The sequence below is a fragment of the Esox lucius genome, chromosome 4 (genome assembly GCF_011004845.1).
Source record: "Esox lucius isolate fEsoLuc1 chromosome 4, fEsoLuc1.pri, whole genome shotgun sequence".
NCBI classification, from domain to species: domain Eukaryota; kingdom Metazoa; phylum Chordata; class Actinopteri; order Esociformes; family Esocidae; genus Esox; species Esox lucius.
Genome location: NC_047572.1, coordinates 17,059,719 through 17,076,012, shown reverse-complemented (window position 1 = coordinate 17,076,012; position 16,294 = coordinate 17,059,719). Strand labels below are relative to the sequence as shown.

General features: G+C 42.3%; 1 protein-coding gene across 2 annotated transcripts in view; it reads left to right on the top strand.

The window, feature by feature from the left end:
- The window catches only part of ccdc88b (coiled-coil domain containing 88B), a 37,502-nt gene that overhangs the window by 2,575 nt on the left and 18,633 nt on the right, over positions 1-16,294 (top strand). For both annotated transcript variants that reach the window (XM_034291684.1, XM_010898339.4), the window contains exons 3-16: positions 5,922-6,030; positions 7,521-7,590; positions 7,752-7,894; positions 8,097-8,237; positions 8,398-8,546; positions 8,634-8,715; positions 8,814-8,972; positions 9,353-9,499; positions 9,629-9,824; positions 9,977-10,107; positions 10,245-10,316; positions 10,514-11,260; positions 11,546-11,725; positions 11,824-12,164. In XM_034291684.1, the coding sequence (XP_034147575.1) occupies positions 5,922-6,030; positions 7,521-7,590; positions 7,752-7,894; positions 8,097-8,237; positions 8,398-8,546; positions 8,634-8,715; positions 8,814-8,972; positions 9,353-9,499; positions 9,629-9,824; positions 9,977-10,107; positions 10,245-10,316; positions 10,514-11,260; positions 11,546-11,725; positions 11,824-12,164 (2,667 nt within the window). The remainder of the gene's footprint in view (positions 1-5,921; positions 6,031-7,520; positions 7,591-7,751; positions 7,895-8,096; positions 8,238-8,397; positions 8,547-8,633; positions 8,716-8,813; positions 8,973-9,352; positions 9,500-9,628; positions 9,825-9,976; positions 10,108-10,244; positions 10,317-10,513; positions 11,261-11,545; positions 11,726-11,823; positions 12,165-16,294) is intronic.

Here is a 16,294-nt window from a genome sequence, read left to right as displayed (position 1 = left end):
TTCGGGCAAGTGAATAACAAAACTGTTTAAGTGGAAAACACAAACTTTAGGGGCCTTTTAAAACCTTAAATAGACTAAAGTATATTACTGCTTTGAGATATGATCTGTAGCATTTTGTCAAGGACATTATTCTGTGATTGTTATATAACCCTTTTTTAAAACTGGTTCTTATCTAGCGTGTATTTGCAGTCCCTTTGATATATGACCATGGTTGTGGATCAGACTTTTCTGACCCTTTAAAGAATATGTATCTCTCTTGCTAAAGATCACGTTCTGCACATGTATTCATTCTCTACACTTTTGGCTTGTTTACTTCTCTCATTCTCCCCCTCCCTTAGCATTTCTGAAATATTTACAGTGCAGTCCATAAGTGTTTGGACAGTGACTTAAGCTTTGTTGTTTGACTATGTAATCCAGCACATTGGATTTGAAATGAAACAGACTAAAATGTGCAGACTGTTAGCTGTAATTGTGGGTATTTACATCCTAAATCTTTGAACTGTGTAGGATTTACAACCCTTTTGACCCCCCCCCCCCTCCCCCTTTTAAGTCCTATTTAGTACTTGGTTTAGAAATCCTTTGACAGCCTGAAGTCCGCGACCCAAAGACATCACCAGACGCCACGTATCTTCCCGGGTGTTGCTCTGCCAGGCCTGTACTGCAGCCCTCTTCAGATTATGTTTGTGGCAGGACTTTTTGTATGGTCTTGTCATTAGCGAGTGAAATGCATGCTTGATTTAGGCGGGTTGATTGACTTGGTTGCTTTAGCGATATGTTTTGGTTCATTGCCCTGCTGCCTGGAGAAGAGCTGTGACTTTAGAGGCATTTGGTTGGATCTGAGCCGGCAAGATGTTTCTGTCCACTTCAGAATCATTCCGCTGCTGCTGTCAGCAGTCACATCATCAATGAAGACAAGCGAGCCCACTCCAGTGGCCATCATACTTGCCCAAAACATACCCCCTCCACCTTATCTGTCAGACATATTGGCTTGCCAGTTCCTATTTCTTCTCCATTCTTTCCTCTTGCCATCACTCTGGTAAATGTTCACATTTGTCTCACCTGTCCGCAACACATTTTCCTGGAACTTTACAGGCTCTTTATGGTATTTTATAGGTCATTATGTTTTCTAGGTCATTCCGAGTATTCTGTGATTGATAGTAGCTAACACGTTTGGTGTTTTCTTCATTATGGTGAGCATTCCTCAGTCACCCACTGTAGAGGTAATTTGCCATTGCTGAGATAAACAGTGCTTTCTTCTGCTCATTATGTACTGAACAGATGATTTTGACATCCCTGATGTTTTGGCAGTGTCTCTATTCTCAATAATCTGCATCATGATGGCCAGCTTGACTTCCTTTGAAACTTTTTTAATCCTTGTGTTGCCAGACACAAGCAACCGACACCAAATGCATATCGAAACCTAGAATAAAGACATAGAGAGCACTCTTGTGCATGCAGTAATGATGCGAACAAAAACACCTGTTTAATAACAGACAGGTGTGAAGTCAGTTGTTCGAAAGATTTTTGGTACCCTTCAGTGGGGTATTAAATGTACTGCATCTAAATGGTTCATCTAATATGGCTAAAATACCCTCAAATGAAAGCTGCTCAGTTGTACTTAAACCCCATTGCTAAAGTGCTGGAGTATAGAGCCAAAACAACACATTTTTGTCATTGTTCACGTAATTATGGACTGCACAGTAGCTGCTCAACCTCCACTTCATATTATTGTCTGTGCTTGCAGTGTCAACATGTACATATTTCTTCACATATTTCTTCAAAATTGAAATAGATATTTTGAAATAAAAACCCTTGGGCCAACACATTCTGTCAGTAACTTAGGCTGGTGCAGTAATGGAAAGAGGATTCAGACTACACACAATGCATCTGAGCAAATCAAGTTGTATTTTAATCAACATCATCTTTATAGTTATGCTACCATATCATATCGTGAGTTGCTGAAAAATTACGCACATTTGAATGCTAGTCTGCTGGTAATCAAGCAAGTATAACTATAATATTACATGATTGACGGACAACACATGATTGAAATTTGCCGGAGTTCTACCCCTGGGCAGTCATACCGTAGCTGGTAGTAAACAGAGTTTGGCAGTAAACAAGCCTTTTGAGCACAGCCCTTTCAGTCTGCCTCCTTAGCCAATATTTGCAATGATCGCAAAAATAGAACCCCTCTGCAGTCTGTCTGCGTCTTGTGTGTCCTTGATATGCTGCCTAAACAGACTGTTCGTTTTACCACATTTTACACCCTTACCACTCTTATCTGATATGCTCACTAGTCATATCTAATATGCTCACTACTCATACCTCATACGCTCACTACTCATACCTCATACGCTCACTACTCATACCTCATACGCTCACTACTCATACCTCATACGCTCACTACTAATTTCTCATATGCTCACTACTCATATCTCATATGCTCACTACTCATTGTATATACATTTAGTGTTGCATTATTTCATTTTTTTCATCTTTTTGTGGGTTCTAGTAATATAGAGGGGGTCAGACAGAAAGACCTATACCGATGTTTGGTGCTTGTTTCGTTTGTTTGCTGTGCTAGGTAATCAAACATGCAATATTCAGGTATAGAAAAGTTATTGTTACCTCAACCCAATGACTATTGGGATTGTCAGGTGTTTGAATTTGTTGGTAAACAAATAAAACTAAGACTATCGCCTTTGCTTTCAGATTGAAGTTGTACACACTCAGGTTTCCAAAGCCACATTGTGTCACATCAAAATAAGTTCCTAACCAGGTCTGGACAACAGTTGGTGCATATCAGTCCTGAATGGTATCTAAGGCTCTGGGGCTTAATGGTATGGCTGTGCTGCCAAAATCTCTCCAAGAAGTCTTTCCAAAAGCAAGGAATAAAATCATCCAGGAAGTCACAAAATAGCTCAGAACAAAATCTCCTGGCCTAACTGATCTGCAGGCCTTTTCTAAGCCTCAGCTAAGATCAGCATTCTTGATTCCACCATGAAAAAGACATTGGGCAAAAATGTGATTCATGGCAGAATAGCGAAGAAATAACTGCCCACTATGAAAAACAGGGTCCCGTTATGTTTGGAAAGAAAGAAACACTGAATTTCAAATTAAATGCCTCTTAAGAACAGTCAAGCATGTGGTGGTAATGTCATGGTTTTGGGAGGAAATGCTGCATCAGGACTTGAACAACTCACCATCAGCGAAGGAGCCATGAATTCTACTTTGTATTCTACTGCAGAATGTTAGGCCATCCAACCGTTACCTGAAGCAGAAGCACAGATGAGTCATGCAGCAACACAATGATCCGAAGAACACCAGCAAGTCTACATCAGAATGGTTGAAAAACCAGAAATGCAAGTTTTAGAATTACCTAGTCAAAGTCCGGACCTAAACCAATTGTGATGTGGCAGGACCTGAAATTAAACAATCATGCTAACAAACTGAAAAGCCAGTGAGACAAAGCACTTCCTCCATTGTGCAGTAAAAGACTGATCAATGACAAATTATTGCTAGGTTGTTGTCATTGCTGCTAAAGCAAGTTAAAAAAGTTCATGAGTCTGAGGTGTAAATTACTTTGTCTAACAGGGGAATTGGCTGTTGCATAATGTTTGTTAATAAATACATGTAATAAGTATCAACATGATCTGGTTGTTTACTCAATTTCCCTTCTATTCAATATTAGGTTTTGGTTGAAGATCTGATAATATTCAGTTACAAAAACATTAAAAAATGCAAAAGATCTTTGTGGGCAAACTCTTGGCACTATATACGTCAACCTTATTCAGATTTAGTGTATTGTTTCTTTATTTGTTGACTACCACGAGTATCACCATTAAACTCAGGTCAAATTCTGGTTATGTGTAAATGTACTTAGTGAATAAAGGTAGGTCGTGTTCTGATGTGTCCACGTGAGTAGAGTTCTCCTATATTATACCACACAAAGTCTGAGAACTAAGGAAAATGTCTACATTTAGAATCTTTGCACATGTGCCGAACTTTCTATCTAACGATCTATCTAGATTGTAATGATCTGTTGTCTGCAGAAGTGCTTGGAGAAGACAGCTATACGAGGGTGTTGTTAAACCACGAAGGCTGTTTGCATTTCAAATTAGCAAGGTGTTAAACAATGGAAGTGTTAATGAATATACCTGCAAAACTACATTCACACAGACCTGATTCCTGTGGCTACGGGGTCTGTGAAAATGCAGAAATTAAGACTATAATTATTAGACATTTTATTACCGTTTCATTGTGACTAACAGTACTTTTTTTCTATATTTGTGTTGCCAGTTGTTAATAAATAACATCAACTTGTTAAAATCAAAATTATCGCATGTCACCTTTCCGAGATTAATGTTACTTTCCAGAGATACCTCCCACCAATCACTGCAGTGTAAATATATTGTATTGCCCAGTGTGTATTGTGTTCACGGGAGTGCTGACGTATAATGTCTTTGGCTCAGAAGTTAATAAACGCTTCCTGGGCCATGTACAGTGGATATAAAAAGTATACACACTGCTGTTAAAATGCCAGGTTTTTTCTTTTTCCACTTTTAATGTGACCTATAATGTGAATAATTCAATTGAAAAACAAACTCAAATATTTGAAGGGGGAAAAATAAAAACCTTACAATAACCTGGTTGCATAAGTGTGCACACCCTCTTATAACTGGGGATGTGGTTGTGTTCAGAATTAACCAATCACATTCAAACTCATAAATAGAAGTTTGCCATCATTTAAAGTGACTCTGATTAATCACAAACAAAGTTCAGCTGTTCTAGTAGGATTTTCCTGACATTTTCTTAGTTGCATCTCAGAGCAAATGCCATGGTCCGCAGAGAGCTTCCAAAGCATCAGAGGGATCTCATTGTTGAAAGATGTCAGGAGAAGGGTACAAAATAATTTCCAAAGTATTAGATATACCATGGAACACAGACACAGACAGTCATCATCAAGTGGAGAAAATATGGCACAACAGGAATTTCTGGCAAGTACTGGCTGTGTGCTACATGTGACAACAATCTCCCGTATTCTTCATATGAATGGGCTATGGGGTAGGGTGACAAGACGGAAGCCTTTTCTTACAAAGAAAAACATCCAAGCCTGGCTGAAATTTGCAAAAACAAACATCAAGTCTCCCAAAAGTACATGGGAAAATGTGTTATGTTCTGATGAAACCAAGGTTGAACCTTTTGGCCATAATTCCAAAAAGTATGTTTGGATCAAAATCAACAGTGCACATCACCCAAAGAACACCATACCCACAGTGAAGCATGTTGGTCATGTTTTAGGGCTGTTTTTCTTCAGCTGGAACTGGGGCCTTAGTCAGGATGGAGGGAATTATGAACAGTTCCAAATACTAGGCAATTTTATATCCACTGTATCTGACATTAGTGACATGGCTTGCTAAGCCTTCAACTTCATAAAGTTGTAAACATACAGTCCCAAAGTGAAACAACAGCGTGGCGATAATTATTCTGATATCCACTTAGAGGTAATATTTAGCAAATGTGAATGGCACTGTATATCTAAATATTATATAAGTGTTATTTAAATTAAAATGTCATCTCGATGTGAATCTGCACTTCTTTCACCCTACCCCTTTCAGATAGAAGACAATGCAGACATGGCAAATTAGTGGGGTTTTGATCACTGGATGAAAGCGATAAAGTACAGAAAATAATAATAAAAATATGATTACATTTCCAAAAATAGGTTATTGCTGAAAAAGTCCAGCAATAACAGAATGCTCAGGTTAAAATGCAGCATCATTATTAGAGCTGGTGACATACTGGGTTGGATAACTACCTCTGCCTTTTACACCCTGCCTGTAGCCACAAGGGTTGGAGGCTTAAGCTCCTACTGGTGTAGTAAATAAGCCGTGCCTTTTCCCACTGTCTGTCTGTCTCAGAGACCCCAACCCCAAGCTGGAGCCCCTGTACCGCAGCGGGAGAGACGACCAGATGCTGCGAGTTCAGAACTTTTCCATCCTCAACAGACATCTCAGGGCCTTCTACCAGGTGATGATGAGTATATCAACACATTTCTGTGACTTGTTATTAGGGATATGACCAAGGCTTGAATATAGGCTTTGCCTTGTTCCGCCAAAACTCTCTGTGAAGTTCATCTGAGGAACATTAACAGAAAAACGCAAAACACAGCAACTGTTTCAGTTCCTGCTTTTTTTCTGAGTCATTCCTGTTTAACGTGATGAATCATGAGAGGATTATCCTTGCGTTATGTCCTTGAATATTAAAGCAATATTAGGGAATAACTAGAAGGGGTTGACAGAACTTTCAGTGTTTTTTGGGTTTGTAAACCTCCTCATGGGCTATTTCTTGATTTCACTTCTTGTTTTGTGTTTCCTGGTAACACTGCCGGTACTGTGACACCTTAAACCACCAGCAGCGTGTGGTCATCCTGCTGTCTAATTTCACTCTACGCCTTGAGTCTGACCCAAATATAGACGCTCAACTCTAGCTCTAGCTGTTCTCTAGCTCTAGCTGTTCTCCCCTAGGTATATTTTGAAATAAATTTAGAAAAACATTATCTGTTCACCATGACTTTGTCAAAGGGAATATAGTATTCTTTGTACACACAGTGAACACCCAAAGTGTAAGGGTCGGAAACAAATTATGGTTATGGTGTTAATGTTTAATTTGAGTATTTTCTTCCATGTCCATGAATTACTGGGCTGTTTACATGGTCTCCTCTAGTGCTGACAGTATTTGGACAGTTGGCTTCACTACAACTTCTTAAGCAGGCGTCATCTGTGTAGTCCTCATGACACCTACAGTATTGGGCCACAGAATGACTGGGCGGTAAAGTCAATCCCTCACAGTTAGCTGCAACATTGTGAGATCAGGGTTCAAATCCCACTCTTGGATTAGCCCTGGGACCCCGCTTAAGGTGGTGCCATTGGTCAGTACTGTCCAGGTTTGGGTCATCAAATATGGTTGCTTAGCCTTTCTGCGTTCTAGTGAATCATTGTGGTGGCCATGACACCCGTGAGCTCATCTGAATGCAATTGAGCTTGTCTTTCACATTGTGAACACAAGGCTGAAGGGAAAACGTTTTGTGTTAGATTTCTTATGATCGATTACCCTTGTCTGTGACCATTAGTTTGAAACAGGGATGTGCCAATTTGTTTAACATTTCTGTACATGGGACCTGGGGATGTCTTCTCTGATATAATAATAAGTATTCACCTAACTTGCTAACCATATCGTTTTTGTCAGTTGGCTGAGGCTCATATGCAGAGTTAGCAAGCACAAATATTTGGGCATATGATGAATTTTGTGTATTACTTCCTAGAAACAAGAGGTGGCTCAACCTACCACACTTCCCCCTACTTGTTCCCCCTCTGGTATTTTGTTCTGTGTTTTTACTCCAAACCTGTATTTAGGCCTGACAACCACTACTGCAATGTGTGTACTGGGAAAATACAACCTAGACATATATTCATCCTCTAACTTCTTACATTGATGAAATCTGATCACTCTAACTTTAGGAAAATCTACAACAGCTGATTTTGATGCCTCTCCCAAACATTGCCATTTTGGGGCAAGACCCCCTAACAGGTAAGGAAGCCTGTTTGTTAATTAACCATAGCGAGCTGTCTCATTAGCCCACTAACATCCATCAAGTCATAAACCAGTCTATTCTGCATTAGACCATCTCCCCCTCTCATGCACGGTCTCAGTTAAACGGTAACGGGAACTGTGACCGTATTGTTTGTCAGAGGCGGCCGTGGAGGAGCTGAGGAGGTTGTTACTGCTTCTACTGGGCTGTGCTGTCCAGTGTGAGAGGAAGGAAACATTCATCCAGCAAATCCAGTCGCTGGACATCGACACTCAAACTGCCATTGCCCACTGTATCCAGGAGGTCAGCTCCCTACCCAGTCTATATTCAGAGAGCCCTCAGTCCCGGCTGGTTTGGTCTCTGCGTCTGTACTCTTAGCATGTTACTCTTTTCATACCAGCCATAATATCCCCGGCTGGCGTTCACGACAAGCAGCCATTTTTGTTTCGGAGTGCGCCGGTTCTTGTTGATATTGAATGGAGGTTAGGAGCTGTTGTTGTTGCAGGTGACCCAGGACCCCCGGTCAGTGTTGCCACTGCAATGGGAGGATCTGGATGGACAACAGGGGGGGCAGCTACAGGTGTTGTTTGGCTCCATGGCCAGACAGATACAGAGCCTGCTGGCACAGAGAGACACACATTTGGAGGTACAGAAATACCAAATCAGTTTTGGACCTAAATTAAAAAGCTAGAGGGTTCATATCCGTCATAGATTCACATACACTCTAATTACATCATCCTGCCGTCGTAATGTTTTGGTCTTTCTTCCCATCCACATGGTGCTCCTTTCCTCTGTGATTTCTTTAGAGGATAGCAGAGTTGTGTCGGGAGCCTGAGAGCCAGCAGGCCAAGTCATATGGGTCTCCTCACATCGGCCATGATGAGGACCTCCCCCAGGGACTTACCGTCCAGTTAGCAGACTCCAGGGCCAAGCTACGACGCCTCAAACAAGAACTGTAAGACAGTGTTTGTGTACATGGGGTGTGTGTGTGTGAGTGTGGTGGTTTTTAGTTGTTGTTACAGTCACATTCTCTTTTTTCTAGGGAAGACAAAGATGATCAGCTGCTGGATTACAAACAGGAAGTCCAAACCATGGAGGAGCAGCTAAAGAAACTCCAGAGAGATGTACTTTCTTTTTGCCTCTCCATTACAACAAAAACCAGGGATTCATTTTATGCTTGTCTGACATTAATCCCATCATGTGCCTTCGCTGTCATGGGCAGAACCGCAGTCTCCAGGGTGAGGTGCGTGGTATGCGTGCGCTGCGTGACGAGCTGGACTGTTTCCGCGATCGTGCCAGCAGAGCGGAGCACCTCAACACGGAGCTACAGGGTTGCAAACACAAGCTGCGGAGCCTGGAGGTCACTCGCACACAACTGAAGGTACCAATGACAGCCCGTCTTATGTACTGTTTACCACACAGAGGTGTCAATAAGTGTTGACGGATACACCACACACTATTGCCACATGCTGACACAGTACAATTAGAGGCACCGCAGCCATGCCACCATCCACATACAGCTGAAGTTTACCGACAGCCAATAGTTGGCCCCTGCTGAAAAACAAGCCCTAACAACCCCTCCCACATCTGTGCTAGCAGTTGGCCTTTGTGGGTCTCAGCCTCCTCAGCACTGATAAGACCCTGTAACATATGTTAGCGGTTATCATTACAGCCTCTACCACAGCCAGTGATTGACTGTTGTCTGCCTGTCTGTGTCCCTTTCTCTGTTTTTCCTCGGTCCCTGTGTGTCGCCCCCTGTAGGAGCAGCAACAGCTGTGCATGGCGCTACAGGAGACCCGGGCCTTGCTTGAGGAGCAGCTGGCCGACGCACGGCAACGCTGCTCCAGCCTACGGGAGCTGGAGAGGGACAATCTACTGCTGCGACAGAGAGTTATAGACCTAGAGGGGGTAGGTAATGATGGGAATTTGTGTGTTTGTTGCTTGAACATGTTTTTGAATAACAAGTAATTTGGCATCTGCTAGCTGGGCTCATTTAGATGTGTGTGTGTGTGTGTGTGTGTGTGTGTGTGAGTGTAGGAGCGGGACACCGAGAGGCAGAGGGTCGATGAGCTCTTGGAGATTAATATGGGCCTGGAGGTGGAGCTTAGACAGGAGCTTAGAAACAGCAACAACATTAATACAGGCATGATAATAGCAGCTCAACATTTCTACCAATCAGAGGTTGAGTATGACGAGGAGGCTGAACTAAGCGAGAAGCTGGGAGAAGAGATTGGTCAGTTGGTTTGTCTGTCTGTTGTATTTCTATTCAATTGGTTGATTAGAGGAGGAAATGGAACACCGTTTTTTTTGTACGTCCTTCATCTCTCTTTTTCTATTGTTCCCGCTCCTCTCTCACTCCTTCCCCCTACCCACTCCCACTCTCAGATCTGAAGCCCCTGAGTGTGGAGATGGGGGAGGCATCATCGCTAAGGCTTCTGGGAGCTGAGTGTGAGAATGCTGAGCTGAGGAGACGACTGGAGGATCTGCAGGCTGAACAAGAGGTCAGGGGTCAGAAGGTAAGGGTCAGGATCATTCAGCCAATCCATCAATCAATTAAGAGTTTATAGAGGGTCAAGATACTATCAACTTCATGAGCAATATACTGTGTGATGCATTTTCATTAGACAAACTGACTTAGTGTTGTATTTTACAGAAAGCTGATTTACCAGAAGTGAGGGAGGAGTTAGACTGTCTGGAGGCGGAGCATCAGAATATGCGAAGAGAGGTGAGATGATGTGATCGACTGGCTTTGGCCAGGTCTGTATCAACCCTCTGAAATAAAGCCTTAGCGTTACTGTAGCTCAGCTGCAGGTGTGGCTCACCAAACCAACGTATTCTGACATGTATCTAGATGTAACTCCACCGTGTTGTCTGACACACCTAGTTCACTCAGCATTTTCTACTCCCCCTGTCAACTCTCAGTTTCAGAACCTTAAGAACGAAAATGCCATGCTAAAAAAGCACCTGGAACTGCTGATGACAAAACAACTGATAGAAGAGGGAGTTGAGAAGAGAGAGAAAGCAGAAAAAGGAGAGAAAAGAGAGAGAGGAGTCCAAGGTTCTGAGGACTCAAGAGGCCAGGGTGAGGGTACAGCCCGGAGGGGACTGCAGAGTGAAACAAGAACAAACATCAACAGGAGCCAAAGAGAGGCAGGGGTAGGAGCGGAGCTGCTCCACCTGATACAGGAGAGAGAGGTAGAAGCAGAGGATGAGTTGCCGAAACCCCAACGAAGAGTGGAAGCAGAAGGTGAGAAGGAGAAAGAGACAGCTAGAGAGAGAATAAGAAACAAAGATGGGCTTGAGAAGGTAGACGTTGTCGCCAAAGAGACACAAGAACCCAGAGAGACACAAGAACCCACAGCCAGAAAAGAAATCACCCTTGAAAGAACTAAGAGGGAAAGAGAAGAAAAAGACAACTCAGTGGAACTCGGTGAAAAAGATGTTCATGGTGTCCCATTACCCGAAGTTGAGCAACTAACCTTAGAGCTGAAACAAACCCTGGAAGAGGCTGACCGGCAGGCGTCTATAGCCCAGGACCTGCACTCTAAACTGGGGGAACAGAGCAGGAAAGCCTGGGAGGCTGAGCAGAGACTGGTATTACTGGAGGCCGAAGGCCAACGACTAAGAAAGTCTACGGAGAGTCTAGTGGAGGCCAAGAGACAAATAGAGGTATGGAACCATTTGGTGCATACATTCGTTCGATTTCATGGAAATCGGAAATGGGTAATATGCATCTCCCACTCTCCTTGAGACACCTTCACAGACTGAGGTCACTCCCAGGGAATTAGCAATTATTGACAGAGATCAATACATTGGATAGTCCATCAGTAACATAATCCCCAATAATCTCCATTTGTGCAGCAATCGTCTAGCTATCCCATCCCACGCTGTTGTGTGTCAACTTGGCTGTGCTCTGTCATTCTGGTCACTCTGAAACTCCCTGGCGCCTTGCAGGTCCTGCAGCAGGAGGGCCTTCAGATGGAGGAGGAGCTGTGTCGACTGAGGAGCCAGGTGGAGCTGCAGCGGATGCAGGCCTCAGTCATTGCTACTCTAGAGGGGGAACGAGCCACGCTGGAGAGGGAGAGAGAGACCCTCCGTAGCACAGTGGAATCCCTACGTTCTGCCCAGCGCAAGGTGAACCCTGTTCTACCCATCACTGTACCGCACAAGACCCAGTGCAAACGTCTGTAAGACCAGCATGTGGGATCCTGAACACTGCCTTGTGTTGCCAGGGTGAACAACTGGAGCTGACGACCCAAGCCCTGAAGGCGGAGTTAGAGCGCCTTGGGAGGAGCCTGGAATCGTCACGGCGCAGGGAGGAGGAGTTAGAAGCAGAACTCCGCGAGGCGGCCCTGGAAGCGGAATCTTTGAACAGGGGGCGGGACCAGGCACTGTTGGAGGCCTCTCGATTAGAGCAGGAGAAGGAGGCGTGTCAGGTTGAGCTGGACAGCCAACAGAAGGAGCAGAGGCAGAGGGAGAGAGAGGTGGCAAGGCTGAGGCAGCAGCTACAGAGTACAGCATCAGCCCTGGAACACAGCAACCAGAGGGCCTGTAGTCTACAGATGGAACACAGGTGAAAACCCATCTGGAGCTGCATGTATATCACACACACACACACACACATAAAATAAATATACCGGATGTTGGACAAAACAGGTAGCACTTTATAATATCTACATACAGCAGAGCATTTATAAAGGGTATATATAGGTTATTTATCATAACAATTTATGAATCCTTATAAACCATTATGTTATAAAGTAAATGTTTTGGTTTCAACTCACCTACAATGTGGGCTATTTAAATGTAATTAATTCTGTATACATTATTACTGTGACCAGTGTAAACATTTATATTGGTATGCCCCATATAAATGGACGTGACCTGGGTAAACAAGCAGAACTTGCTCCTTAATATCTAAAAACAGTTTAGGTCATGTAAACAATAATCACACGAGACAGGATGTCATGACAGGGCTTGAGGAGAGGGAGTCATGTGAAGGCTTTCCTAATGTTATCAACCATATGAATGCTAACTATCAACAACAACAAAAAAGAAATCTATAGCTTAGATGGACTATCTGAATAGTTGTTCTCTACTGGATTTTACCACTGCTTTCTACTAGTATGTAAATGAGGTAGAAATGTCACATGTATGACCTTTAAATGCTTCCAGTGCTTCAGTCTCTTAACACATGGCTTTTTTGGCAGCCCATTTAATGGACCTTTAACGGGAGTAACTCTTAAAATGTAATTAAATAGTTCAGCAAAGACAATATATTCAGATATGCAGCCTATAAACTGCACTTGTTCTCCAGTGAACATATTCTGTGTGTAAACTGCTTGTTTTGTGTGGACCCCAGGAAGAGAAGCTTCTGCTTTTGGCAGTAGTTAATAGGGAGCAGCAATAGTTCCAGTGTTTGGGTTTTTGTCACGGATTAGTTGGACGTACTAGGATTAGGCAAAGTTGGTGTTTAAATTTTGACTGTTTTGAGGATGTGAGGGAATTAGTAGAAAGAGAGCAGAGGGCTTTGGTTATGAGTTTCCTTTCACTAGGATGGAGGCTTTGCCAACCAGAACTCAGAATTTCCAACATGTATGGAACCATAACTTAATCACATAGTTTACCTAATTATGCAATATCATGGTAGACAATACCCTGCACTCCACACTATAGTTTTGATAGAAAAGTCACTTCCAAGAAATGCTTGTTAGCATTTTCCCAACAACATTTTCTTATTTCTTTGTGTCACATTACACCATTACTAGTGTGACTATTTTGTAATAACACGTTTAATATATTTTCTTTAAATTCTTTGTATTGTGTGATTATAATGATATGTTCCAGGCGGCATTTTGAGACCTTAATGGAAACTTAGGTACTGCCAGAATGTCCATCTTATTCTGAGAAATTACAGTGGGCACTCAAAACATGATTAATTCATTAAGTAGAAATAGCCCACATTTTAGATAAGGCCACAAAACACGCTTAAAAAACAGACTTGGTTTATAAGGACCTATATTAAACATTTCATGACTGATCTTATGAATCATTATTAATACTTCCAGATATAATACAGGCTCAGCAGTCTCCCTTCCTTCCTCCATGTACTCTACACACTTCCACCTGATGTAGGGTGCAACAAACGTGTCTACTGAAACTTGTAACTGTTGGCTATTACAAACATAAGCAGAAAACTATTTAGGATGCATATCAAACAAGACATGACACAGACTGTTGAAATAGCTGTTTAAAGTTATGTTTTAAGTTACAAGCAGATAAACCATGCTATGCAAAACTAACATGTTCACTATGGTTACCAACATCTGTGGAGGGATTGTCCAGAGGTTGAAGCATGGAGTTGAATCTGGCTCACTGCTCTTTCAGCACACTTTTTCTTCCTTCCCCAATGTTTCTATTTAAAACAAGGATTAAATGGATGACATACAATAAGGTCTGGAAATAATTGGACACAACATGTTCTGTTATTTTGGCAGGTAAATAATTAATATGGGCTTAAAGGGCAGTCTCTCAGCTTTAATGTGAGAATATTCACATCCAAATTGGAGGAAGGGTTTAGGAATTACAGCTCTTTAATATGTAGCCCCCTCTTTTTCAAGGGACCAAAAGTAATTGGACAATTGACTCAAAAGCTGTTTCATGGAGTTGATTCCAGGTGTGGCATTCACATTTGGAAGCTGTTGCTGTGAACCCACCACATGCAGTCAAATGAGCTCTCAATGAAGTGAAACAGGCCATCCTTATGCTGCAAAATAAAAATATATCAGAGAGATAGCAGGAACATTAAGAGTGGCCAAATCAACAGTTTGGTACATTCTGAGAAGAAAATAATGCACTGGTGAGGTCAGCAACAAAAAAAGGCCTGAATGTCCATGGAAGACAACAGTGTCAAGAATTGAAAGGCCTGATTAGATTCTAAAAAAGACAGCATTCTTTGGACAGATGAAACTAAGATCAACCTGTACCAGAATGATGGGAAGAAAAAAGTAACTTGGAATGGTGAGAAGGCTTGGAATGGCTCATGATCTGAAGCATACCACATCATCTGTAAAACACAGTGTAGGCAGTGTAATGGCATAGACATGCAGGGCTTCCAATGGCACTTGGTCACTAGTGTTTATTGATGATGTGACAGAAGCAGCCGGATGAATTCTGAAGTGCATAGGGATATATTATCTGCTCAGATTCAGCCAAATTCAGTGAAGTTGATTGGATGGCGCTTCAATTTACAGATGGACAGTGACCCAAAACATTCTGCAAAAGAAACCCAGGAGTTTTTAAAGGCAAAGAGGAATATTCTGCAATGGCTGAGTCAATCACCTGATCTCAGCCCGATCAAGCATGCATTTCACTTGCTGAAGACAAAACTTAAGGCAGAAAGACCCATGAACAAACAACAACTGAAGACAGCTGCTGTAAAGGCCTGGTAAATCATCACAAAGGAGGAAATCCAGTGTTTGGGGCTGTCCATGTGTTCTAGACTTAAAAAAGTTGTGCTCATAAGTTTGTATACCCTGGCAGAAAATGTGAAATTTTGGCATTGATTTTGAAAATATGACTGTGCAAAAACTGTCTTGTATTTATGGATAGTGATCAAAGAAAGCCATTTATTATCACATATTTGTTTGGCCCCTTTTTAAATCATAATGATAACAGAGATCACCCAAATGGTCCTGATCAAAAGTTCACATACCTTTGAATGTTTGGACTTGTTACAGACACACAAGGTGAATTTCCCACACCTGTGGCTTTTTAAATTGCAATTAATATCTGTGTATAAATAGTCTGTGAGTTTGTTAGCTCTCACGTGGATGCACTGAGCAGGCTAGATACTGAGCCATGGGGAGCAGAAAAGAACTGTCAAAAGACCTGCGTAACAAGGTAATGGAACTTTATAAAGGATATAAAAAAATCCAAACCCTTGCAAATGCCAGTCAGCACTGTTCAATCACTTATTAAGAAGTGGAAAATTTGGGGAAATCTTGATACCAAGCCAAGGTCAGGCAGACCAAGAAAGATTTCAGCCAGAACTGCCAGAAGAATTGTTCGGGATACAAAGAAAAACCCACAGATAACCTCAAGAGAACTACAGGCTGCGCTGGAAAAAGATGGTGTGGTTGTTTCAAGGAGCACAATACGACGATAAACAAAAATGAGCTGCATGATCAAGTTGCCAGAAAGAAGCCTTTACTGCGCCAATGCCACAAAAATGCCCGGTTACAATATGCCCGACAAAACCTTGAAACGCTTCACAGCTTCTGGCACACAGTAATTTGGAGTGATGAGACCAAAGTAGAGCTTTATGGTCACAATTATAAGCGCTATGTTTGGAGAAGGGTCAACAAGGCCTATAGTGAACAGAATACCATCTCCACTGTGAAGCATATATTTTGGGGATGTGTGAGCTCTAAATGCACAGGGAATCTTGATGGCAAGATGAATGCAGCATGTTATCAGAAAATACTGGAAGACAATTTGCATTCTTCTGGATGAAAGCTGTGCATGGGACACTCTTGGCCTTTCCAGCACGACAATGACCCTAAGCACAAGGCCAAGTTGACCCTCCAGTGGTTACAGCAGAAAAAGGTGAAGGTTCTGGAGTGGCCATCACAGTCTTCTGACCTTAATGTAATCGAGCTGCTGTGGGGAGATCTCAAACGTGCGGTTCATGCAAGACGACCA